Source organism: Apaloderma vittatum, unplaced genomic scaffold (genome assembly GCF_000703405.1).
Source record: "Apaloderma vittatum isolate BGI_N311 unplaced genomic scaffold, ASM70340v1 scaffold12387, whole genome shotgun sequence".
NCBI classification, from domain to species: domain Eukaryota; kingdom Metazoa; phylum Chordata; class Aves; order Trogoniformes; family Trogonidae; genus Apaloderma; species Apaloderma vittatum.
In genome coordinates this window covers 1-25,093 of record NW_009725735.1, presented here as the reverse complement: position 1 = coordinate 25,093, position 25,093 = coordinate 1, and the positions used below count along the sequence as shown (strand labels likewise).

Sequence of the window (25,093 nt, the reverse complement as noted above, 5' to 3'; positions counted from 1 at the left end):
CTACCTATTTAAAAGGAGCAACATGCCCAGATTAACAGCAGTGGTCAAGTCGGCAAAGAATAGAACGACCACAACGGAAGCTCTACGTAGGTTTACAATGTACTGGTCATGCATAAACCCCTACAGATCCTGGCAGGCATTTAAACAGTTAAGCTGATTTAAGATCAAATTTCTAATGAACTGACTGCTGAATGGACTGTAGCCAGCTTGAAATCACTGGTAGGTTCTGCAGCTGATGTCACAAGACTTAAGTCACGTCACGTCAGTGGTCATCCACTTTGACCCTTTTGGCTTTCAAGGAAAGGTGCTGCAAGAAAAGAAAGGAAAAATTGCTTAGCATATATACAGTTAGAAAAACACTCAGCTAGAACGCTTTCAGCCTTTGATTCTAAATTAAATAAATTCCTATACAAACATCAAAGACCATCCTTCCCAGCTCTGTTTGCTACTGATGTAGCTAAAATAAACCTATGGAAGGGGGCTGGTTAGCTCAGTCAGTTAGAGCGTGGTGCTGGTAACACCAAGGTCGTGCGTCCAATTCCTGCTCAGTCCCCATGTGTTGCCTGATCTAGTTGAGAGGCGCCCCTGCCCATGACAGAGTGGTTGGATTAAATGATCTCTAAGGTCTAGGCCATTCTATGATATAAAAAAAAAAAGTACATGTATCCCAAAATCTGTGTATCTGTATAAAATACCACCTTCTAGTACTTCTGTGCTAACTGCAAGCACAGGAACAATTTTCCGCTGGAAGCAAGTTGCCAGCCTATAAAAACTCACAGAAACGGACGTGTGCTCCCAGCAACATGGGTATAAACACTAGGAGTATGTACACGAAGAAGAAGATTTTAACCAATATATTAACGCTGCAGCTGTAGTCGCTTTGGACCTTTGAACGTCTATGCTCTTACAAAAAAAGGGCCCATGAAAATGTGGCATGAAAACTTGAAGAAAGTCCTGCAAAATCTGAAATGAGACATAACTGACTGAGACCATGATCAAGCTGTAGAAGCAAACATTTCACTAATTTAGAATATAAAGCTCCATAGATATTCATCTCCCATGGGAAATTCACACGCAAGATCAATTTGGCAATCTTGCCTGTACAGTATTTACATGCAATGTGGTATCAACAGCTCCACTATAACTAAGATTTAGATAATATTTAACACAGATCCAGTTCTCAGAATGAGTAAGTCCGGCTGGACAGATTCACATGGGACTGATTTGATAAAGGATGGTGACGTGTATCTTTACGTGTATCTTTTAATAGGTATGTAATCACACACAACAGAATTTGCAGTAAAGGTTTGCATAAGTAGCAGCTGCTCTTTACCATTTCAAGTTTGAACAGATTGGAGTAAATTTTTTTTGCAAATCTAATTAATGCTCAGAAAAGGACTCAGGATTTGCACAAACATTTGCACAGCATGCAAAGACTCTTACAAAATCATGGTGCAAAGTGTGACCACTGCTTAGCTATAGTATTACTCAGAGGAGCACTACCAAGTGCCAACATTCAAGAGTCAAATGGTTTAAGGCTTCATTTACCAGAGTGGTCCATTAGTTTTTAACTTTGAGATCATGTCTGTTGGCTGGATAACAGGGGAAAAGCTTTCATACATCTATCTATTTTCCTTTTTCTTTGTATTAAAACCACTACAATGAAAAAAATAAAATGTTTTTGTACTATTAAACAGACAACAACAAAACATAAACACTTAAAAAGTTCAGATACAAGAGCTGCTAATACAGCAATGGTACCGTTTGGGCTCTATGCCGATTCCGTACCGTTCCTTGCTGGTAAAAATGAGGTGCCAGTTCCAAGAGCCACGCAGATTCAACGGCAGTCACATCTCTCATGTAATATTTAGCAGTCTGTATGACTTCATTGTAGACTACCCTAGGAGAAAAAAAAAGTGTTTGCTGTAAAGGAATCTGCTGCCAGAGGGAGTATTTACACAGTGACAAGAGAGTCTTTAAATTATAATACAGCCTCTTACCCCTTCCCCTCTGGTTGGTCAGAGTAGTCTAAATTAAGACCACCTTTCCACTTCCATTAAAAACACCTTCACATACTGCCAGCACATATGGACACGAGGTATAAAAGAAAGAATATTTCTTAAAGTGGGGTCAAGGAGGAATCCTAACAGATGCTTTGGAAAAGCGAATATTAGTCACTCTGTGGTATCATCAGGAAGGATGTCAAAACCCTGGACCAATAACAAGCAGGGCACAAATCGCAGCATGACTATCCCTGGTGCCTGTGTGCAGACAAGCAAAATAAGCATTAGAGGAAGAAATCAGCTTTAACTACTGCCGGAACATCTCCTGGTAAGAGATTTAAAAACAGACACCTATGTGGACACAATCCCCGCTGCCAGCACAAACCCATTGCCAGCATGGGCAGCCAATTTCTGAAGCCACCTTCCAGCAGAGAAAGTAATTTTTACCAAGGAAGCGCAATCCCACACGCTGAAGGGTTAGTCACCAGAACCGTAAGTCATTATCTGCCTTCTGTACGCAGTAGGACAGCAAACTCACGAGGTTTGTGGTCTCTAATTGATATTTTGCTCTCAAAACAAAGAGGAAAGAGTCCAAAATGCCCTTGTCTGCAAAATGCAGCCAAAGACATACCAACTAATACAACACAGAGAAATCTGAAGGAAAAAAAAAAAAGAAAAAGAAAAAGAAAAAGAAAACATGTTTTATTTGCACCTGTAACAGAGAGAGAACTGAAGCCCTCAACGTGGGGTGGGTGTCCAGGCAGCAGTAGCACTGAAACCTGAGTTGCTGAGTACATATGAGTCCTGTCTCACAGGATGCCAAGGGCCAGCAGCCCCCTCAGGCTGGCAGCAGCAATACCACATGGCCTCAGAAACCGTTCTGAGCCCGTTCTGCAACACGGGGGTCCAGAAAGAGATTTCAGCCCAGATTCGGTACTCCCAAAAAATCCAGCAATGCTGTTGCCACCAAGAGCAAACAGGCTGTGAAGCAAAGAGCAGGTTTTGCCAGTGAAGACTTCCAGGGAACTGTGCACAGTTCTGCTCTTCTCTATGTCTGGAAGTGTCCAAAGCTGGGATGGAAATTCTGCGCTGAGGGCTCATCATCTAAAAGATGATCTGTGGAGGAGGTGTGTGCTGGAGCAAACAACTCTCCTACTACCAGACTTTCTTTTCAGATTAATTTCTTCCCAATTGTTTCTTCTTACTGTCTGTCACTCTCCCATAACCCAATTTCCTTCAGGATGTTAGCAGAAAGCTTTAACTTACCAGCGTGGAGGTTTCTCTGCGTACAGCACTGAAGTGGGGTGGATATGAAGTTCATGGTCATCACGGATAGTCCTTGAAAGCAAGACACTACTTCAGACCACGCAGCTATTTACTGCTTCACATTTGGTCCCTTTCACCCCCAGTGTATTAAAAGGCAGCAATGAAAGAACTAGAGCATATTAAATACATTTGCATTTAATGAACAGACTTTCAGGTGAAACCAGGCTTAAGACTTGGCCAAACGAAGAAATCATAATTTAATGTCCTGAAAGAGTTCTATGTACATTAAATGAAAAAGCATTTCAAGCTTTCATTCAGTGCACTGTGAGTGCTACAACAGAAACCCTGTACTTGCTTGTATTAACACAAGCTAATTACTATTAGGAACAGTTTCCCATTGCCAATATTTCTAATTATTCGTATTTGCCAAAGAGAAGAGATAAACATTCAAGCAGTTTGATGATACAAGGCTCCAGATATTTAATAAATCAAACACTATGTGTTTCTTATTGCAGGTGTCTAGAGAGGCATCTGTTTGTTGATTTTCTTTAGATGTATCCAGTCAAAGGAGCTTTGAAACTACGTAACAGATACAACGAAGCTACATATAATTTACCTGTATGCTCCAGTAGAGTGGAATTTAGCTGCATTAGCAAAGAATCCAGAAACTATGCATCTCAAAACAGGATCTGGATCACCTGAAGAGAAGAATTTTTATGTAAAATGAGTCCCTAAAATACCAGTTAATCATCTCAAACAACTTTTCACACCGCATCAGGCTTTGAGAGCAAAGGCTTGAAGGCAGACAAACCCTGCAATCTCTTGTGACTTCAATTTCACAGCAAATCAAAATTACTATGTAAAAAACTAGTGTTGCCACTGGTGTCTCCAAGAAAATAGTTTCACAGTCCTTAAAAGCAACCTTGTGTGACAGCTAAGCACCGAAGTCTGATTTTTCAGAGCAGTTAGGGACTGAGTAGTGCTGAGAAGCATTCAAGGCATCCATGCACACGCAGCACAGCTGGAAAGCACATCCCATGGACCACATGCTAGAAAAACAGCTTTTGGAGCTAAAACTTCTGAAAAGTCAAAAGCGGGAATAAGGTGACCTATTTATGACACTTTTCCTAAGCCTGTCCATTAAATACATAACCAAACGTGATAATGTCTTGCTGGGAACCATAACTAATGAAGACTGGACTAAATGCTAATTGTGAAAAAGGGCTAAACTGCTCTTCGGTCACTTTTAAGGAAAAAAAAAAAAAAATCTGGTTTTAATTAACATTATTTCTAGGCCAGGGAAAAATACTTTAAAGGTTACAAGAAAAGCAGGAAGCAGAGTGACAGTTTGGAAACTAGCTTCAACATGTATTGGACAACATGTTTAAAAAAAACAAAAAAAAACACTTCACCTTCACTGGACTTTTTTGGCACTTTAAAGCGGACGAGAAGCTTTTTCAGCTGCTCTCTCACAACAGAAGCTCTAACAAGCCCTTTGTAGTTCAGAAAGTGTTCCTGACACCACTGAGAGCTCTTGCTGTGCTGTACAGGGAGAAAAATAGAAAAAATTACGATGGAACACCATCGGCAAAACAAAACCCAACCTCTTGGATCACGTAGCCTTGTTCTGTTTTAATTCCACCTCCTACAGCACATTTATTGTGGTTTTCCCTGAAAATTGCCTATTTACATAGCAACTAACAAGGGTACATAACACCAGTAACTACAAAACACATTTCAGACATCTGAATAGCAGCAGAACAAATGCCACGGGGTATTTTCATACAGACATGCTTCATTTCTTCCTATGTGGTGAAAGAGAACAGCATCAGTCATTGCATTCTCACAGACAGAAGCATCATATTATAAATCAGTCTGTTTTCAGTCTCCAAACGTAAACAATCTTTTCTGCACACTGTTTTCCCCTGTCTTCTCTATTAAAAGAACTATTTCTTCAGAAGCCAGCACTTACTCCAAGAGCCTCTGCATTGGTCTATTTCTAAGAAAATTAGGCAGATAAAAAAATTGAACAGCAAAATCTGGGTTGATGCCCACTGACTGCTTTGGGGTTGGGGAGAGGGAAGTAGTCTTTTAAACACTTAAGTAACCATTGCTTCAGTATACTGCTCAGCTCAACACAGCTGCAAATGTATTATTATAAAAGTCCTTTATACAAGCAAGATATATTTCTCCAAAATAAGTGCAGGTCTTCAAAACTGTTAAGTAAAACCTCAGCTTGCAGAGAAGTATTAAGACTGGTGTTAAACCCTTGGGTAAATACACAGGGTCACTGAAAAAGAGAATATGATGATCAACAAGCATTCAAAAAAAAAAAAAAAGCTGCTAGATTAAATGCAGGGTTTTTTTCAGTCTCCTTGAAAATTCAGTTGTCTACCCACAAGAGTTCTGTGCTGGACTCAAACCAAATTCCTTCTATTCCCCATTCAGAGGAACTACAGAAGGTCTGTAACAAACTATGATAATATCTTTTAAAACAGAATTATCACTTAATGGACTTGGTATGGCCTTGGCTCTGGGGGTGCTATAGCCAAAACATCCAGAATCAGAACTGAGGACCTCAAGTATTTCCCATTCCTGCAAATCCACATACCCGTGAACTGACTTACTTTGACAAAGGCTTCATAAACATTAAGCATAGTGAGATGATCACCTTCCTCCACAGCAAACTTTCGGTGTTGTCTGGCCTGGAGAAGAAGAAAAATATATTTTTATAGACAGACTGATTTTTGCAAAGAAAGGTCACATCCAACATGCTCAGCTCCTATCATCTCTGTATTTCCTGATTACTATTAAAATTCTTACCGTATAGGGTAGTTCCTCTAGGCAACAGCAATATTTTGCTAGCCCACCTACATTCAGAAGCGCTTCTAAAACTGAAATTAGAAAAATGAACTGAAAATGAACCTCCAAAATCCAAGTGAGTGATGCACTAAAATAAGCTCTTGCCACCTATTAAGAATTTCCTACACCCTAATGCTTCCTGTCTTGTTCCTCTTGATGATGTTTGGGGAGGTTCGGTTGTTTTTTTTGTTGCAAACCCTTATGCTCACCAATATTAGTTTATAAATTTTCATGTTTCTGGTCCCCAGAAGGCTTTTAACACTAGTAAAGATCTCCGAGGTTCCTATTGTTACTCAGTTTCTTCTTTTACCTATAACATAGGCACAGTTCAAGGCCTTTCTTCATTCTCATACAAACATGCAGCCTGCAATGGCTACTGATAAAATATTTGGCAGAAATTCAAAAATGTGGAATTAACAAAAAGAAAATAAGAAACGACTGAACTTACAGCCTGAGCTTTTTGATTTGGAGGGATCACAAAAATATTTTGAATCTGCATCATGGCAGCAATTGTCAAAATCTCCTGGGAGCAGCCAAAATTTCCTGAGGAATAAGCAGAGAAATTCAGTAAAGGAAGTCTTCTTCCATTCAACCTACCCCAATATAGAATAAAAAGGAAAATAAATAGAATATATACTATAAAAATATAAAATCAAGATATCTAAATGCCTGGATTTTTTTTTCAGCATAACAGTGAATGTTTTTAATGGGAAATTTAGAACACAAATCTGTTCGACTTACTAGAATTTTAAATGTGTTGAACTTATTATTTACTAAAGGTCTTTGAGTTGAACCAATTTCTACACTCCATACCAACACAAAGCAAGAGTTTGTCTGAAGTTTAGCAAATGTCTAATACTACACTACAATTACAAGCAGCACTATCATCTACTCATCACAGGACTATGAAGAAAACATGATTTATTTTTTTCTCCTACCCGATTCCAGAAGCATCTTTGCAAACATAGGATTCAAAGGGAACTCTGCTATTCTCATTCCGAGAGGCTCCGTTAAACGGCAGTGCATATCCAAACCTGCAGCAGATTAATAAATGTAGCTGTGAAACAGGCAAAATTGTGTAGCAAGTCTTTTTTAAGAATTTAGTGTGCACTAAAGAGCAGAATTACAAGCTAAAATACAGCAAATGCACCTACCAGTTGCTGAATGTATATTAAAGCTTAAAGGCATTCCTTAACATCCCACTTACTCTCCCATGGGTCTCCTTTCTTCCTTTTTTGTTTTGTTTTTTTAAAATGTATTTGAACACTAAAGTTTCTTCATTTTGACCAAGTTTCATTGCTACTGCCAACGATTTAGAAAACCTACAGTAAAGGTCAATGTACCAGCCAGAGTGCCTATTAGACTTGTGTATGTCCTTTTTAAGTATTCAGCCATAGCTTTGTTCTTGCATATGGGAAGCAGAAGGAGTCCTGATGAGAATAAAAAAGGCCATAATTATGGAACAGGCAGAACTGCCGGAACAGGAAGTGCTGCTGGGGTGGTGGGGCACGGCATCGATTTTCTGAGTCACATCTGCTTCGGTCCTGAAGAAAAATAATTTAACTTTTGTATAATCCAAACTGGAGATACACAGCCAATGAAGACTCTACAGTTTAGTCTGCCTCACGCATCAATAATGAAACTATCAGCCACGTTCCAGCTGTGACGTTTCTACTGGTGATGGTACGGAGGGAGGCACGACAGCTTGTTTTATGATTCCCAGTTACCACTGAGCAGCCCTGCACGCTCCCCATTTCAGCTGTAAGGCTTCCTACAGTCAAACCCCTGCAGCGAGGTTTCTCCATGCAAACCACTGGGTCCCACTCCAATTCAGAGCATGATGCTGAAATTTCAGGGAATGGTTTAAATGGGAAGACATTTCCTTTGCAAGAGGACAGCGGAAACAGAATTTTAAAAAAGAAGAGACATGTGAAACAAGAAAAAAAGAGCTTGCTAAGAAAAGCAGCAAAGAGTGAGAATTGAAAGAGAAAAGAAAACTCCAAATAAGCCAAGTTGTACGACATACAACAAGGAGACAGAGCACAAGAGAAAACGAGGGACTAACGAGAGCCCAATAACAGGAGTTTGGGGCACCGCAGATTGTGTAAGTAACCACAGCAGAGGGGACTGAGGAAACACAACTCTGGCCCACGCACTATATAAACGTATTTGTTAAACCGCAGGGTGGCAAAAGCCCCACAGTTGTACTTCAGTTATGTTTCACAGAGAAAAGCAAGACCACAAATCAAATCAAGGAGTAAGATCTCCTACAACTCATGTCAGCACATTTAAACCCGCAGATACCGCTATCGAGTGTTTACTTGCCTTTATTATTCACTGTGCTATCATCTCACTTATTACAACGTTGTCATTCACTCGCCACACTCCTACACTGCTCGGCAAAACCTAATTCACATAAAGTCACAATATTTTCCTCAATAAGAGGTGAAAATGGCTGTTTATGTGAAATGATGAAATAACATACTTAAAGGCAGAGAAACTGCAGAAATTAAGGTATGGCAGCTTTCATTTGACCAGTGTAACACGAGGAGTTTAAGGGCTACCACAATTAAGAGCTTAGAATATGCTGTCCTTCATCTACAGAAAGACAATTGTGTTCCTAAGTAGGAAAAGGAGAAATTACCATCTTCTGAACTTTCTACAGGTGCGTGAAGCTAAAATCCTTCAGCTTCTGCTGAATTCTACAAGACTTAGTGCAATCTTGCATGTATATATCTACAGCTTGTGCACAGATGTCTTTGTAGCAGTAAACCTGAATAGGCACAAAAGGTTTGCAATGGATACCCGTTTGGAACAGGTAAAAGTTTCCTTGAAATCTTCTTGGAAACTGGAAATCTTAGAAAAAGATACCAAAGGGATTTTTACTGAACTTACTCCAGAGAGATTATTCAAATACTGTAGCACTAAAAAGTTTTAAGTAATGACCACTAACAGGCTGAGAGGTTAAAACACTGTTTTAAACTTAGGTGGAGTGGTTGTTTCTGACAGGCAACAACTTAAATCCTCAGCAAAATCTTAGATCTGAAATAAAGCTAAAAGCAAAGCCACTTTTTACTTGTTTAAAGACAAGAAACTCCAACTGACAACTCAGACTTTCAAAGGGGCATCCGAGGAGAAGGCTGAGAAGAGATACTCCTGATGTAATCAGTTTGCACAACTGTAAAAATAGTCAGTCTAAACCCAGCGACGGTGTTTATTCAACAGAACTATCTCAACCTTAGGAGCGTCTAGTCTGCACAAGTTTCTCTGTTGATACCGTGCAGGCACAATAGGGTCCTGACCCCACACTGCACATTTGTGTGCTATTACAGTGCAAATGATGAAATACACATTCATACTTGCATAAGAGAAATTTAATCCTTCCTGCACCTGCAAACGCTTGGGCAGCTTCAGCCCTGCAACTTGTATAAAATCTTCAGAATAAACCACCTAAAACCTTAAACTTCAGCAAAAACTGAAGAGCGGATCTGTATATCACACACATGCACACACACTTCTTTCCATCTGAAACATGAGCATCAGCACTTCTCTGCTTTGCTGCAAAAGCTGGGCAGCCAAGAGAAAAAACAGCTCTGTACTTTTCTGTGAAGATACCACAAGCATAAGACTTTTGCCAAAACATCAGACAGCTAATCAGTGAGTTTATTGACCTTTCCTCTCCGTTTCCCTAAGGTGGTTTTGGCTGTGAATTCGTCCTTGCAATGCACTTCTGAGTCGCTGTGAAGGTCCTTGTTCTGAGCTTGACCAGGTTGCCACACACCCAGTGCCCTAAGTGAAATCCTCTTTTGCAAGATGGAACTGAATCAGTGCAGCGCAAAACCATGGCCGAGCAGTTACAGCTCCATGAGAATAAGGAGAGAGCAGACTACCACAAGTTACAACACAGCATTTGTGAGCAATGTAAAAACAGCCACAAACCTCTGGAAGCCTTTAAGGCTTACACAATCTCCTTTACACTACCCTTTTCATCCTGTTTATATTATGGAGCAAATATTGTTAACTTTGAATTAACTACAAACACCAAGTTAAAGTCAAACACAGTTTCATTTTGATTACTTGTTCTTGTGTTTCTGTTTTGTTTAGTTCTGTTGCATTCAAAAAGATTAAATAGCTGTCAAAAAAAACCCCAAATGTACCAGTTCTTCCTATAAACAAAATTAGACAGCATACACTTCACTCACCACAAAAAAAAGGAATTTAAAACCATGTATAAAATATTACTAGTGTGATTCCACTGTTATAAGTATCCAAGAGCAGCATAATGAATAAAACCAAAACGATCAAATTTAGAATCACAGAGTATCTCAAGCTGGAAGGAACCCACCCATAAGAATCATCGAGACTAACTTCTTGCTCCTCTCAGGATGACCTAAAACTAAACCAGATGACTAAGAAGGTTGTTCAAACTCTCGACTGAATTTGAGAACAAGCTGTGTTTAGTAATTCAGAGAATGCAATAAAATACTGATATTCTATTAGGCAGCTAAATAGGAGAAAAGTACTTTGAATTATGCTCTGAGGGTCTGTTAGACCAGCTTTTTCTTCTTTCATTAGAAGTTTGCTTGTTTCTACTCGTTTGCCCATAACCAGAAAGTTCAATACTAGAACTGGAGCAGGGTCACTGTGAGTTGCAACCCAACGGTCTCTGTGCATTTGAAAGCACAAAAAGCGAGCAGGCTGTGCACCGACACATAGACACTGAGGACAAATTTACTGCTTTTGTGAGTGACTGAGGTACATTCAGAGGAGGCTGATGTACACTTCAGACACACCAACAAAAAGTTTCCACCAGCCAAGGCTACATTTTCTCTTTCTCGAAGCACAGCTCTCAAACACAAGTTTGATTAACATCCACCCAACCATCAAATCCAAACTGACAATTTTCTTTTTCCATAATTTCTGTAACATAACTGTAAACAAAGCAAAGCAGCATAATCTCACCTCCTAAAGCATAGAGCAACTCTAGAGCTTGCACCATTGACTGTGCCGGAGGTGGCTGTAAAAAAAAAAAAAGCATTGTTTAAAATTATCATCATAGAACACATGAGTTTCTACAAAAATTCTTAGGTTTTCCTCACTCACAAAATCCTGAAGTTATATCTACCTAAGTTTCTACTTCTGCAAAATGAAGAAAAAGCTCTGAGACTCTTTCCGTCACCCTTCCACTGACCACCAGCGCTGCGAGGCAAAACCACCTCAACAGGCTCAGCACCACCACTAAGATGCTCTCTGGATCTGAGTGAGAAAAGGCGTGTTTGCTTTGTCCAACCGCGATGCCAGCAGGGACCAGAACAATTACTTAACCTCTTCTAATGCTCTCCCGTTAGTTTTTCACATCAGTACAAGAGTAGCTAGAAACTTCATGCAAAGCAAATGGAAAAATCACTACTGCTCTTGTCAACAAGGCAGACAAGCACAGGTTTAGTTCTGTAGATACAATGTGGATTTTTTTTTCCTTTTTCTTCCTCTTGTAGGAGGAAGTTACAGTTACAGTTTTGCAGAATCTCAGAGTTTGTCTTTCTAGGCCTTTCTTGGCTTCTCACCACTTCTAAAGCAAACTCTAGAACACAAGCAGTCGTTTCTAACTTGTCTCACAATGACTCTCACCAGGTGATTCCAAAACACACACTTTGCTGCCCAGGAGTGAACTGAGTTGTGCTTTCCAAATCAACAGGGCAACGGTTACTGGTGAACGGTTCTGGGGGTTATCAACAAGTCATCTACTGCTCCTCATTACGCCAAGAAAAGGTGACGGACTTTACAGCCCAGGACTCACTGAGAGAAAGGGGAACCTGAGCACGTTGTCAATTCCCAAAGCCTTCAGCTGCAGGATGACGGGGGCAAGGTTACTGCGCTGCATCTCGGGAACAGTTGACTTCGGCAGCTTCTCAAAGTCCTCCTCTGTTGGGGGAGAAACCAAAGCAACGTGGGACTGAGTTTCAACTTCCACTCTGTGCAGTCAACATGATAGAAACATACCCACTTTCAATGAAAGCTATTGTTTGTGTTCAAAGAAGTCTAACTCAAAGGTGATTTTTCTCTAATTACTGTATTTTAAGATAAGTTCAACGGAAAGCTCAATGGTTTTGGCTACACTGCGAAATCTGTAGTTGACCCACCCATATTTCAAGCTGAAATGTTATAAATTCTTCAGAGAAATCTGGAAATGTTTTATTTCTCTTCTGTTTAACATTTTTATCAGAAAATAAAAAGTATTTTTTTTAAAGAAGGCACATGGAAAAGTTCAAAACCAGCATGCTTTCAGTACAAGAACAGTATTTTTAGCAACTACTCAAACAAAAGGATGTTTAAAAAGCATATTTAAAAGGAAGTCTAAGGACTGAAAACCAATTTATTTAACAATGCCTTTTTAAAAGCACATTCCCTATAAAAATCTGTGTCTGGAGAAATACTTCATAAAAGGTCAAAATCCCTGCACCTTTCATTAACTAACATTTTCTGCAGTACAGAAAAAGGCACATGCATCCCTGCGTTGGCCTAAAATTCCAAATCGAGGCAAGAAATACATTATTTTGACCAGAATTGTTTTCATTTCTAGCCAGAACTCTCTATCTCAGACCTTCCCTAAGACAACGATGGTATTCATTTTATCTATTTTTGTCCACTCAGTGCACTTTCTTCTTCCCCTCTCCACCTTTAAAGGTTTCTTAAAGCACTCATGAGGCCAGCTCCTGAGCACACGAAAACAACTTCAGTGTAGTCATGGCTTCTCCAGTAAAATACTTCCAGAGCTATGCAAGCTTGGTGCAGTACGCAGCAGGCATTCTCTCCCAGTTCTTATTGGACACACAGATTTACAGAATAAATCACATCTCTGTTTAATGCGGCAACTGCTGGCAAACACAACCACGTTTTAAAAGAATATGCTTGATCTCTCTAAATCGCAAAGCTCCAGTAAAACCAGTCGGAGCCTGAGGCACAGAAGCAATGGTGGTGCTCAGTGGCAATGCCTTCACTCATTGAATAGCTGAGAGCAGAGGCAGCTGGACTGTGGTTTTCTGAGCACTGCTGGTGCCCAAATGATTTATTTGCAACACTAATTTTTGCACAGTGCCAAGGTCACCGATTCACAAGAAGCATTTAGGGTTGGCACCTATTCCTGTGGAAAAGAGGACACAAAGTTTTCCCTCTAAAAGATTTTTAGATGCACAGCTCAAAGGAAACTTCAGTCACAGAGGAGAACAACACAGGTGGGTATCATAAATGGAAGCAATGCTCAGAAACCAAGATGATAAAAAGATAAACTTCTTAGCAGACCTGGCAGAGTTGCCTTAACATCACAGCTTTGCAATTGCAGATGATCTCATCGCACCTACCCTGTTCAGTTTGTGTTTTTGTTTCACAGGAGGATTCAGTGTCCAATGCTTAGCTCACATGAGCAATGCATTCCTAAATAAGCCAGAGGAATAATAAAGGGAAATTTCTATTTCTCACCAAGAGAAAAAAAAAAAAGCCATTTTTTTCCTCTATTGAATACTAAAGCCACATAAAACAAAATGCAATTCACATCAGCACGTTCACCTTCCTTACACATCAAAGTACTGACCTGTATAAAGTCTGTAGCATTTTCCAGAGCGGTTACGTCCCGCACGTCCTGCTCTCTGATTAGCTGAAGCTTTAGATACCGGTACCACCACAAGACATTCGATGGCTGTTTTGGGGTTATAGGCCCGAAGCTTCACAAATCCACAATCAATTACAAATGCAATTCCGTGAATTGTGATGGAAGTCTCAGCAATGTTGGTGGCTACGATCACCTACAGGTACAGACATAATGAGGATACTGTGAAATCCCCAGTCTCAATTACACCATCAAGCCCTAGAATCAGTGCACCAGAACTCCAGTACAAGTCACTGGGAAGATCTCAGATACGACACTTCCAGTAAACATGCTCCAGAGCACAAAAGGAGACAGTACATGCAGTAGAAAGAGCTTGTCAGCTTGAAATAAGCCCAGTTCTTAACGTTTCACAGTCACCTTCTTATTCAAATTTATTCTCACTTCATAAAAGTACAAGTTGGCAGTGTTTGCAGAGAAAACCATTGGCAGTGTTTGCAGAGAAAAACATTAACTGACTTTAAATCAAATGTTCTTATGTAGTGAACTAAAAATATTTTCTTTCTGCTTCTCAGTTATATTGAACTGTTACTTTTAACACTGGAATTGGGCAGGAGGTAGAAGAGGAACAGAGCTGATTAAGCATTCCACGTTCAGTATTGCTGCAGAGATATGCTTGTATACGTGTCCTAAAATACTAAAAAAAACTGTTCCCAGAAGATCTGCAACTAAAAAAGTAAATCTTGGAAGGTAATTGACTAATGTCATACCCTGAAAAGAAGTATTTATATTCAACATTCTCGAACACCAGATGAACAATTTTATTTGTTAGACTCCAGCAGGCACAAGAGTTATAACGAGGCACCCCTGTGTAATTCTGTCAGCTTATCTCAGCCCCAGTACAGGCTGTGACTAAGCAGAAAGCACTGTAAATTGTCACGATTATAATTCTGTGATGTTAAATATCCAAACAAGACTTGCAGAATTCAAAACAAAGCTTTTTCTACTAAAACCAACCAAGTTTTAACTTGTTTCTTAGGTCAAAACATAGCTGTACAAAGACCCTTAAAAACTGAGAAGTTAATGAAGTAGACAACGTCTAGGTAGACACTTCTAGCACTGATCAAAGATAAAAAGGGAAGCCAGAGAACATGCTCTTGGTTCACAGTCTGAAAACTCTGGGAGATGCAGAAATTCTCCCTCAGGAAGCATTTGCAGTAATCTCATGATGGGAACCTGTTCTACACAAGTTGTGTAACGCAGAGACCCTGCTGGCTGGTAGAAACGGAGACGTGCACAGGAGCCTTACCTTCCTCACACTGCGAGAAACTCTCTCAAACACTTTCATTTGGTCAGAAGAAGGCAGTCCGGCGTACATGGGGAGCACACGGAGGTGCTTTCTCATTCCAGTGCGAGAAAGGGCCCGAGCCTGTTCTATGAGCATAGAAACAACTGTCTCCACTTCCTCCTAGAGCCATGGCAAGATAGGGGACAGAACAGGAGAGGTTTCACTTTAATATCACAGAGCTGTTACCTAACTACAAAAGAAAAAAAAAAAAAAAAGGCACCAAACTAATCCTAATAGAATTTTAGTTCTTCAGACTGCAGGGTCTTTTGACTAGCTCCCTGAATTTTGTAATATTCTGACATAAATCGCTATTCATAATAAATAAACATGTAAATATACTATCGTCATTGTTACTTGAGACAATGTCACGAATACAGGAGAAAAATCACAAGGCAAGGACTGAACAAAGTTCAGGAGGAAGCGGGTGTATTTTCCTGTGTATCTCAGAGCAAAATGGAAGGGAAACATATTTTGACTGTGGGTCTTGATCAGGAGTGACACAAAAACAATATAAACACTTATTGCTCAACATCACATTTAATCTCAGAGATCAAATGTGGCATCTTACTCATAAAAAGCATCAACATGTCCAGAAATTGCCTTGTCAGATAACCGATTCATTCTTTCAAAATTAAATCAATACTGACGATGAAGAATTTATTCTGAAAATATGCAAGATGTTATTGAAGCTCTTCAAGGTAGCCCCTCACTGGAAAAGTTATCAGCTGCCTCCCATTTACTCTTCTTTGCTGCAAAGTGAGCTAACGGGCATAAAAAGAGTAAAAGAGACTAGTATATTTTTGTCTCAAAGCAATTTGTCTGTCAAAGACTTCAGATGTTTGGGCTAACAAATTTAAATTCCATTTGTCTTAACCATTAGCGATGGCTCGATGTCAGTTCCATAGGTGTGATCAGCACCAAAAGCCCACATACTGTTCCACTTACTTGCAAAGCTGAGAGCATATGGCATTAGAATAGAAAAACCACCATTTGTAACCAGCTTTCACAGATCCAGACCATAATTATGTTTTCTAAAAGTCTTTCAAGACTGGCCTAATTCTGCTCCCATCAATGCAGAAATATTTGTCATCTTTAATGAGATTAAAGTAAGCACAGATAAGGAAAGCAGGAGACTGAGACAGCTTCACAAAGCCCACAGTACAGCACTGTAGAGCAAAAAAAAAACCCCAAACCACAAAATAGGAAACAAAAAGCTTCTGTCTATACCTGGCCAGTTAAAAATGCCAGTATATCGCCATCATTCTCCATCTGGTGAATTTTCATTGCAGTTTCCACAGTTGATTTTATATAGTCTGGAACAGGACTACCGGGAGAGAAAACAGCAGAGATTAGCAGGAAAATCAGTACAAACTCCTCACTTTCACAAGGTAAAAAGAGCTCGCTTTTGGACACTCACATCAGCTTTACCACATTTAGTTCATGACACATCCTTGGGAACCAGCCTTCAGCAATTAATTTCTTTCCTTTACACTACAGCAAGCTTAAAAACACATCTGCTGCCATAAGCAACATCCAAAGTTTTCCCAAATTGAATGTTACATCTCCTTACCATCGATTGGGGAATTTCTGAGCCCTAACCTAGACAAAACGATACCGCAGTTGCACAATCTCTTAAATCACCACTGACAAGGTCAAACAGGAACACACCTCTGTAAGTAGAAGATGTCCACTGGAAACGTTCTCCCCTCAACAGTAAGGATCACACTGGTATCTTTGCTGGGGTCACCGGTATCATTTTGATTAAAGAAATCCCTGAATTTCTACATGAAAATAGAAATAAATGTTTTCAGTTTGATACTTCAAAGAATTGAGGGAGAAACCTAAAGACATGAAGAATTTAAATGACAGTGCCAATTCAAAAAAAATTCAGTTTGTTTTTGTTGCCTTCCGTTCTGTCTGGGGTTCAGACATTTAGCACAAATACACTGTCTTACATGTTTATTACTCTGAGGAGAAAAGATCAAAAAGGTGTAATAAAATTAATCACATGATACAGTTGCAAAAAGCAGATACATGGACTTTTAATTGAATCTGTAACAGTAGTAACGTCAAAGCTAAGAAGATCTTGGAAATGATTGGTCCTAAAAGTTTTAGGTAGGGCTTGCATATTCTCATCCATTTTTGGATGAGCAAGTAAATTTTACAGCTCTTACTGAACACCAAGTTCTCACTTTGTAAAAGCAGAGTTAGGCTGATTTATCTAAGTTTTTGATATATGCACTGTGAGACTCCTTAATAAATGTAGCTGTATTGTCAGGCAGTATTTTAAATAATAATAGTAAAAGAATGAGCATTAAGAATCCAAATAGTCCATCTCAACTTTCATGACCATTATAGACACCACAAACTTTCTATATTTAAACAAATATTTATACAGTCACAAACTAGGAGTTTTGCTCCTGTTAACTTACTTGCACATTAACTGGAAACTATTTGAAATGGGTGATTTCTAGTAGTTAAACGTTTGCAAAGGCCAAGTACTGTTACCTAATAGAACGTACACTCACAGCAGTAACACTTCACATGAAGCAAGCAGCACAGAAAATAAGCTATATAAAAATAGACGTAGAGCTGCCACTTAAGGTCATTTCATTTCAAATCAAATTTGTGAGCTATACCTCTGCATCCAGGGTGGCTGAAGCCACAATCAGTCGAAGATCCCCACGCTTCTTTTGAACCTAGGACAGAGACCAAGAACATCCAGAGTAAAAGCTATTTTCTGAGATATAAGGCTAAAGCCATCTTAACAAAAAGGACAAAAATGAAAACAGTTACAAAGAATATTAAAAAAAAACCCCCAAACTCACACCTTTTTTAGCAAGCCAATGGCAATGTCTGTATAAAGCGTCCTTTCATGGGCTTCATCCAGCATGAGGACACTGTGAACAAAGCAGAAAGATAAGATTTCAGAAATGGTTTGACTGACACTAGAATCACTGTCCTTCCGTCTTCTAGAAATAGCATTACTGTTTACATCCGCTTAGAAAACTGTGGAAGTTAAAAAAAGCACAGCAACGAAGCAGAGAGAAAAACATAGATAACACCACATAGTACATGCAAACTCTTTTCTATTCATGCTGCCTTTTGGAAAGAGCTGGAATTTAAAAGGTCTATCTTCCCTGTACTGCATAGGTTTTCTGGATGCCATAATAGCCTGTGTTGGTTTTTTTTTTTAATTTAAATAGCATCAGAAAGAAAAAGTGAATTTGAAACTAGTCAATGGAACAATTCAGACTCCATGAGGCCCATTGAACTTTTGCTCCAAAACCACAGCACCAAATCCTGCCAGGTTTGGTGTTGCGATGATCAACTGATTTTCTAACAGTCAGTAACATAAAGAAGTCAAACTCCTGAAATAATTTTCACATCTTTTGGTATTTAATTTATAATAACCACATCTTGCTCTAAAATAAATAAATAAATATGCAATTGTTCAAATTACATTTCAGCAAGCATTCAGTCCAAGTTTCCTTACCTGTATCTTGTTAACAAAGGATCTGACATCATCTCCCTCACCAGCATACCATCAGTTAGAAACTAAAAGTGAATGCAAAGAAAAAAGTAAAAAAAAAAAACCTAACAGATAGTCTTGACTACCTACATGATATTTAAAGATTTTTTTACTTTTGTTTGAATTTTTTTCCTTGCCTTTACTTTTATAATATCTACTAAATTGATGAATTTTCAGCTATGAAAAGTAAACACATATTTCTGAGTGCTAGCCCAGTACTGAATTTTTAAAAATTAGTTATTTTTTGTATCAGAAAAATTCAAACAGACTCGTAGCACTGGAATATGCCAACAGCAATTACTTCACTCTTGTCTATAACAAGCCTAAATCTGGTCTAGCAATAACATCCTCTGTGTCAATTCCGTTTTGACTCTCTCAAAGTAGGTTATTCAACATCTAACACACACCTCTGACCAAAACACAAACCTTAACATTTCAAAAACATGCAACATTTTAATTTAATACTTTCTTGCTACCAGCCTGTGGAAACCATCAAGCAGTAGTTTCATCTGGGACTCCAACCATGCCCTTGTACTAGGCAAGACCTGGTGTGCAAGGTAAACACCTCCACATTTCAACTCCAAATAATTATCACACTCAAAAAAACCCAAATTCAGCTGCATTTAATGGAGAAACATCTCCATTTCTTTCACCTTAAAAGCGCTAGTAGCTTCAGGAAAAAAAAAAATACAGTAAATTGTCTCATTCATCATCATTGCTATTCCAGCATAACTAAAGCAACCCCTCATCTGTACCAACACAAGCAACACTAATATCGCTCACAGCACTAACGAACAGCTGCAAAGCTTGTCATTAAATCCACATCACATCCCTTGCAGTCAGCCTCCTCATCTGATATTTATCTGCACTTTTATTCAAGATCTATTTTTAGGGTGGTGAGGGCACTTTAGCTGTGATTCACTGCAGCCTTTCACAATGACTTTTAGGGATGTTTCAGGTCACCCCAGCACTGTACCAACACCTGGCCACTCCCACCTCAAAAATCGCTTTTACTTTTAAAATGCTGGCTACCAGACTAGAGGAATAGAATATGTACTTGTTTCATTAAGGTTTGGATAGCTATTTCCTTTACAGGGGATCACAGGGTTCTCATTAAGGGTGCCAAAGTATTTGAAGAGTTTCAGCTAACCCCTTCAGAGAAGCCACATGTTGTTCATGTCTCACCTTAATTCTTGTAGCCTGTGGATCTGTGCAGTCATCAAACCGAATACAATAGCCAACCTCATGCCCCAACACCGCACCTCTTTCATCAGCAACTCGGCCTGCAACCTGAGAAAAGAGATTCTTGTAAAGGAGAGACAGGTGACAGCATATTTCTTCATTGTTTCATTGTTTTGTCTGTAGAGAATCGGCATCAAAACGGGAACAGAGCTCGCACTTCTGAAGAATTATTTGTTGTCACTCAAATGCAAAATTCTGGCTGGCATAACAGTGCATACTAAACACACTTAAGACGTTTTAGTGTAACTTAATAGATCTGTTTCACACTGCTTCTCCTCAGGAAAACTACAGAGGTGCCTTTCTGAGATAGGTACTCTGACAGCACTCCACCAGTCACAGCGTGGGCAGGGAGCACCTACCAGCAGTTGTGCGAGCACAGTTTAAGAACAGAGTTGGCATGCAAAAAGGGAAACAGTTCAGGTATGTGGCATGCAGGAAAAAAAGTTATCAGTTAAGCTGATCTGGCTCTGAACTTACTCAGACAAGACACTACTGTACTTTTCGCAATACGGATTCTTCTATGAGGAAAACAGAAAACTGGCAGAATAATTAAAAGAAGCCACACTTTTTGGAACAATTCAAGCCTGGCCCAGTTTTAAGCCTGTAACACCTTTGATTAAAAATCTTGAGCCATTCAGAATTATTAGGCTGTGGTTTCACCAAGCTACAAAGACATTTAATAGCTAAAGACATAGAAAACCTCCACAATACATACATCAGTCTTAGTAGAATTCCAAGAGCAAGCTACTTTCAGTTATTTGAGTGACACTCTAAATGATATCTACAGGCAGCAAATTCATGATTCCACTTGGAATCTTATCACTCCATCACTTTCAGCCCAGGCATTCAGGGTAATTGTCAGTCTGGGTAACGCAAATAGAGGTTCAGGAATTTCTAAACTATGCCCTATGCCTCTGCAAATCAATCATCCTCTTAGAATGATAACCTCCCTTTATTTCTAAACCCCTTTTTTGACTTCTGACAACCCCCATACTCTAGATGGGAAAGCAGATAAGCGTGCCTATTAAACTAAAAGATCAATTCCAGTTCAAGACAGAGCAATAAATCATCAACTATCTCTCTCATCTCCCTGCAACAGCCATAGAGCCCAGGCAGTTTGCAACAACATTCTTGAAGAAAAAAACCCTACTGTCTCTCTGCACTAAGCCCTGACTGAGTTATCTATTTTAGGCTTAGAAATAACGTGTTAAGACATCGAAGGGAAAAGAGAAGCAAGTTTGTCGTGAGAAACCATTGCAGTATACACAGCATCTCCTGTAGAATCCTGCACTGTCAGCTGGATGTCCTAGGAAGGAGAAAAGGGAGGACACTGCAGGAAGACTGCCCAAAGCATAAGATGCAGATCACTGCTAGGGACTGTTTCTTTAACCACATCGGACCTGATCAAAGAAGACTGGATGAGGTGAAGCAGCAAGGTGCACAGCTGCTCAGTGTACTGCCTTTTCAACAGACACATAAGCTCATTTTTTGCAGGTACTGTTTAATACACTATAAAGAACAGCTCAAGTCTGAGTTATCAAACAGCACCTCAGTTTTCTGTACAAGAACAACACTGGAGCAGAAACTTCAGCCCACCAAGTCAGTGTTTGGCAGCACTTACGAAGATATAACTGGATGCTTTCTGTGCAGACTATAACCAGAGAGCACAAGTTGTTGTCCTCAGCATACCCTCTTCTTCCTCTCATAGTACATAGAGCTGATGTCACACTCTTCTAGACATACTACATCTACGAAAAGATTTCTTACTATAAAAATGTTTCTTCTTTTCCCCAACACTCTCACAAGGGGAAACAAAACAAAAAAACCCACAACGACGGGAAAAAAAAGAAAACCAGCACAGAAAACAGATTAAAAAAAATAGGTATGAACTGCTAGAAAGATGTATATAACCTCCTCTTTCTTCCACTGGCCACGTTACTGTACACAGAGTTACACCACTGCTTTCCTTCATGAAAGAAATTAAAGGTCACACAAGCACAGTTTTAGTCTAGAGTCAATCCCAGCTCATCTCTGCCCAGCCCTGACTTCCGTGAGTGGTTCTGCTGATACCACTCAAATTTTATTTCAAAGCTTCTACATCTGCAATTCTGAACTTCGTGTCTTTGGCAAGACCTACTAATCAGGTTGAATTCAGCGTATGGTGCCAGCAACAAAGTGAGGAAGATGAGCAGAAAAGTCTATTCATATAGGAGCTCGGGAAGTTTTGATTCAGCAAAACCTGCTAACGAACTGGAGGTTATCATGACAACAAACTGCAAAAACTGGAGACTGTGCAACTCACTGAAACAGCAGCGACCCGACGAGGCTGCGTCACTCCAACAACTCTTCCTTCGGCCGTCCAGCCAGCTTCTGCTAGGTACTGCGAACAACGAGCGAGGATAAGAATGAACTGGTCATGCTGTGCTTACAGCAAGGCGTTAGTTCCCTGCACTACATGTGTCTTCCTAGTTCTGACGCTAACTGATGCATGACCTTAGGCAAATCAGTTACTCAGAGATTTTGTGCATTAAAAGTAAGACGGCAACACCTCCTTCCTAAGCACACATGCCCTCAGAAAGCAGTTTTTTGAGTCTCAAAGATTTCCAAAAAGAAAGCCCTAAGAAGTGCATCTTTTTTTCCTCCTTAAATATACTCTCAATGAAATTTTAAACATGATTCTGACAGAGTAATAAATATCTACTAGAGCACAATGACCACTATTTGTACCAGCACAAACTCATCCATTGCATACGCTCCTTTCCTATAGGGGAAGAAGGTTTTATATTACAGATAGACCAACTCCTGCTGGTTCTCCCTTATATTTCTCTCCTCTGGTCACATGCACAAGCATAGGTGAATTCTGTTCTCACAGTGCAGTTCTTCATTGCTAGTTTAACATTTCAAGTGAAATCCCCTGAGAGAATACCTGATCTTACCAAGTTAAACAGACACTTACTTGTGGAATCTGTGTTGATTTCCCACAACCTGTTTCCCCAACAATCACCAAAGTCTGATAGTTCTCCACCAGATAAAGTATGTGATTTCGTAGCTGAAAGAGAAGATGATACTTAAGTATCAAAACCAGATACGTACAAAAATTAGAAAATAATTAAAATTACAACATTCACATATCTAGCAGACACAGTAAATTCATTTTACATGGATTTTACCGCCACAATTGAAGCAATTCATTAAAACCTATAAATGACACGTAAAACACGGTAAATAACATAAATATACAAAACCTGTAAAACTATCAGTAATAGTTGTCAAACAGGACAATCAATCCCAATAAATAATAAAAGCAAGGTCGTAAAATTATTATTTTATTTTGTAAAGCAATTCTACACTGCTTTTTCAAAAAAAAAAAAAACCCTAACATGAGCCAGACATCATATTTAATATACCAAAAAGAAATTCTGTACCTTAAAAACAGGCAGCTTTTGTCTTTGTTGTTCAATAGAAAGGGAAGCATAGGGATTATAGATGACAGTTACACCACTACTCTCAGCAGGACTCTGTCTCTCCTCTGAGACACTGACACCAGGACCTTCCGTGCCTAGGTGACAAAAGTTAATTTTAACTGGAAGCATATCCTTCTGTCTCATCTATCACAACAGAATCAAAATAAATGTTTCTTACACGGAGGAATCTCAGGCGGCAGCACAAACCAAAAAACTAACCTTGCTATAAAAATAATAATGTTAACTAATAGTAAACACAGATGAATTCTTTCAAATGAAATAGTCCAAAAAAAAGTAAAAATCTAACATGAATAAGTATTTGAATTTTTAAAAGATAAAGGAGGAAAAAAAGGACATAGGAAAAATATACAGCAAGATCTTGGGAACCTCCTTCTTCTGCTGTGCAACCATTCAGATACGTCTTCAATATCCTTCTCAGAAATATGCCTACAGATTTTAGGCCAGCCGGTCAGATATGGAACAGAACAATCCTTGACTAACATCAACTGTACAAACATTCAACCTTGCCCACCCATAGATAAGCCACACACTTCAGATCTGAGTTTTCCGCAGTAACTGAAACTTGATTTATTCCTGTTGGTTACCATAAAACTACTTGCAACTGAAAACACCAAACCACTGAAGGGAACCAGACACAAACATTTCAGTAATGGAACATATCATTTCCAGCTGTAAATTCAGCTGGGAAAATCTGATAGCAAAGAGGAGGATTCCTCTGTTTTGTAGGATTTGCTTGTTTGGGCTTTTCCCTATTTTTCCACTGTTTAAAGTCAGTTAGTCTGCATTCAAAGTTGACAAGCAAATTTTGTAGCAAATTAATCCAATTTTAAGAGCAATTAGCAATGATTCCAACAACTCTTCACTCTCTAGAACAGATGGGCTAGTTAAGAACCAGATATTTGAATATCTGGACCTTGACAAATGAACAAAGTCAACAGACAGTTTCTCATTACCCGCTGATTTTCTTTCACAGCATTTTCTACCCTTTTATTTCACATACTACTGTCAACATATTAATATACATATACATATTGTATATGGTCACCTATTACTGTAATAGTCAAATGATTAAGAAGCAGTTTGCTAAATGAGTCTTGGCTCTGGAATAGCTTTGCAAACCACAGCATACCACAACATAGTGACCAATTTTAAAGAAACTGGCCAAATTCAGACCCACCAAGCTCCCCTCTGCGATGGGTGAATGGGAAGGTCCACGCTGCCCAGACCCCACGGGCACGATGGCAGAGCCAGAGCGTGGCCGAGGCTGGGAGAGACCTCTGGAGACCTTCTAGTCCCACCCGCTGCTTACCACGGGCTCACTTACAACGGGCTTCTCAGGCCCTCGTCCAGCCCGCTTGAAGACTCCACAACCTGTCTGACTGCTTGTTCCAGAACCTGAGCACGCCGCAGCAGGAAAGGTTTCTCCCCATGTTTAAGGTGACGTTCCCGTATTTCAGCTTTGCCCGTTGCCTCTTGACCCATGAGGAGGCTCTACCAAGAAGAGTCTGGCTCTTCTCTCTCTACACCTCCCTGTCAGGCGTTTACACACTGCGACAAGATTCTCTTGGGACCCCTCCAGGGCGCACAGTCCCACCGCCCTCTGCCTCCCCTCTCATGTCACACGCTCCAATCCCTCCATCACCGTTGTGGCTCTCCTCCTGTAAGTTCGTGTCCTCCCGGAGCCAGGAGCCCACAGCTCACCCCACTACAGCCTGCCCGCTGCCCAGGGGAACGACCGCCTCCCTCAGCCCAACA

At 39.7% G+C, this 25,093-nt stretch overlaps 1 protein-coding gene across 1 annotated transcript; it reads right to left on the bottom strand.

Moving 5' to 3' along the window:
• On the bottom strand, positions 1-24,820 carry DHX35 (DEAH (Asp-Glu-Ala-His) box polypeptide 35). The gene is made up of 22 exons (XM_009873016.1): positions 24,670-24,820; positions 23,279-23,412; positions 22,810-22,902; positions 22,156-22,233; positions 19,797-19,901; positions 18,576-18,637; positions 17,910-17,979; positions 17,719-17,778; positions 16,748-16,860; positions 16,307-16,403; positions 15,041-15,199; positions 13,720-13,930; positions 11,929-12,053; positions 11,094-11,148; positions 7,070-7,165; positions 6,580-6,674; positions 5,897-5,974; positions 4,682-4,811; positions 3,886-3,967; positions 3,270-3,341; positions 1,789-1,900; positions 1-307 (listed from the first exon to the last, which is right to left on the bottom strand). The coding sequence occupies exons 1-22, from the start codon at positions 24,818-24,820 to the stop codon at positions 263-265; spliced, it is 2,223 nt and encodes a 740-aa protein (XP_009871318.1). The 3' UTR covers positions 1-262.
• Positions 24,821-25,093: the final 273 nt, after the last annotated feature.

Bases quoted from the DNA above. Each gene is read 5' to 3' on its own strand.
- DHX35 (XM_009873016.1), bottom strand. From the start codon at position 24,820: ATGGGTCAAGAGGCAACGGGCAAAGCTGAAATACGGGAACGTCACCTT. The intron at 17,779-17,909 runs GTGTGAGTTTGG...TCTCTGTCCTAG, and splicing joins CCATTGGCTTGCTAAAAAAG to GTTCAAAAGAAGCGTGGGGA. The intron at 4,812-5,896 runs GTAAGTCAGTTC...CTCCCTGTACAG, and splicing joins TTTATGAAGCCTTTGTCAAA to CACAGCAAGAGCTCTCAGTG.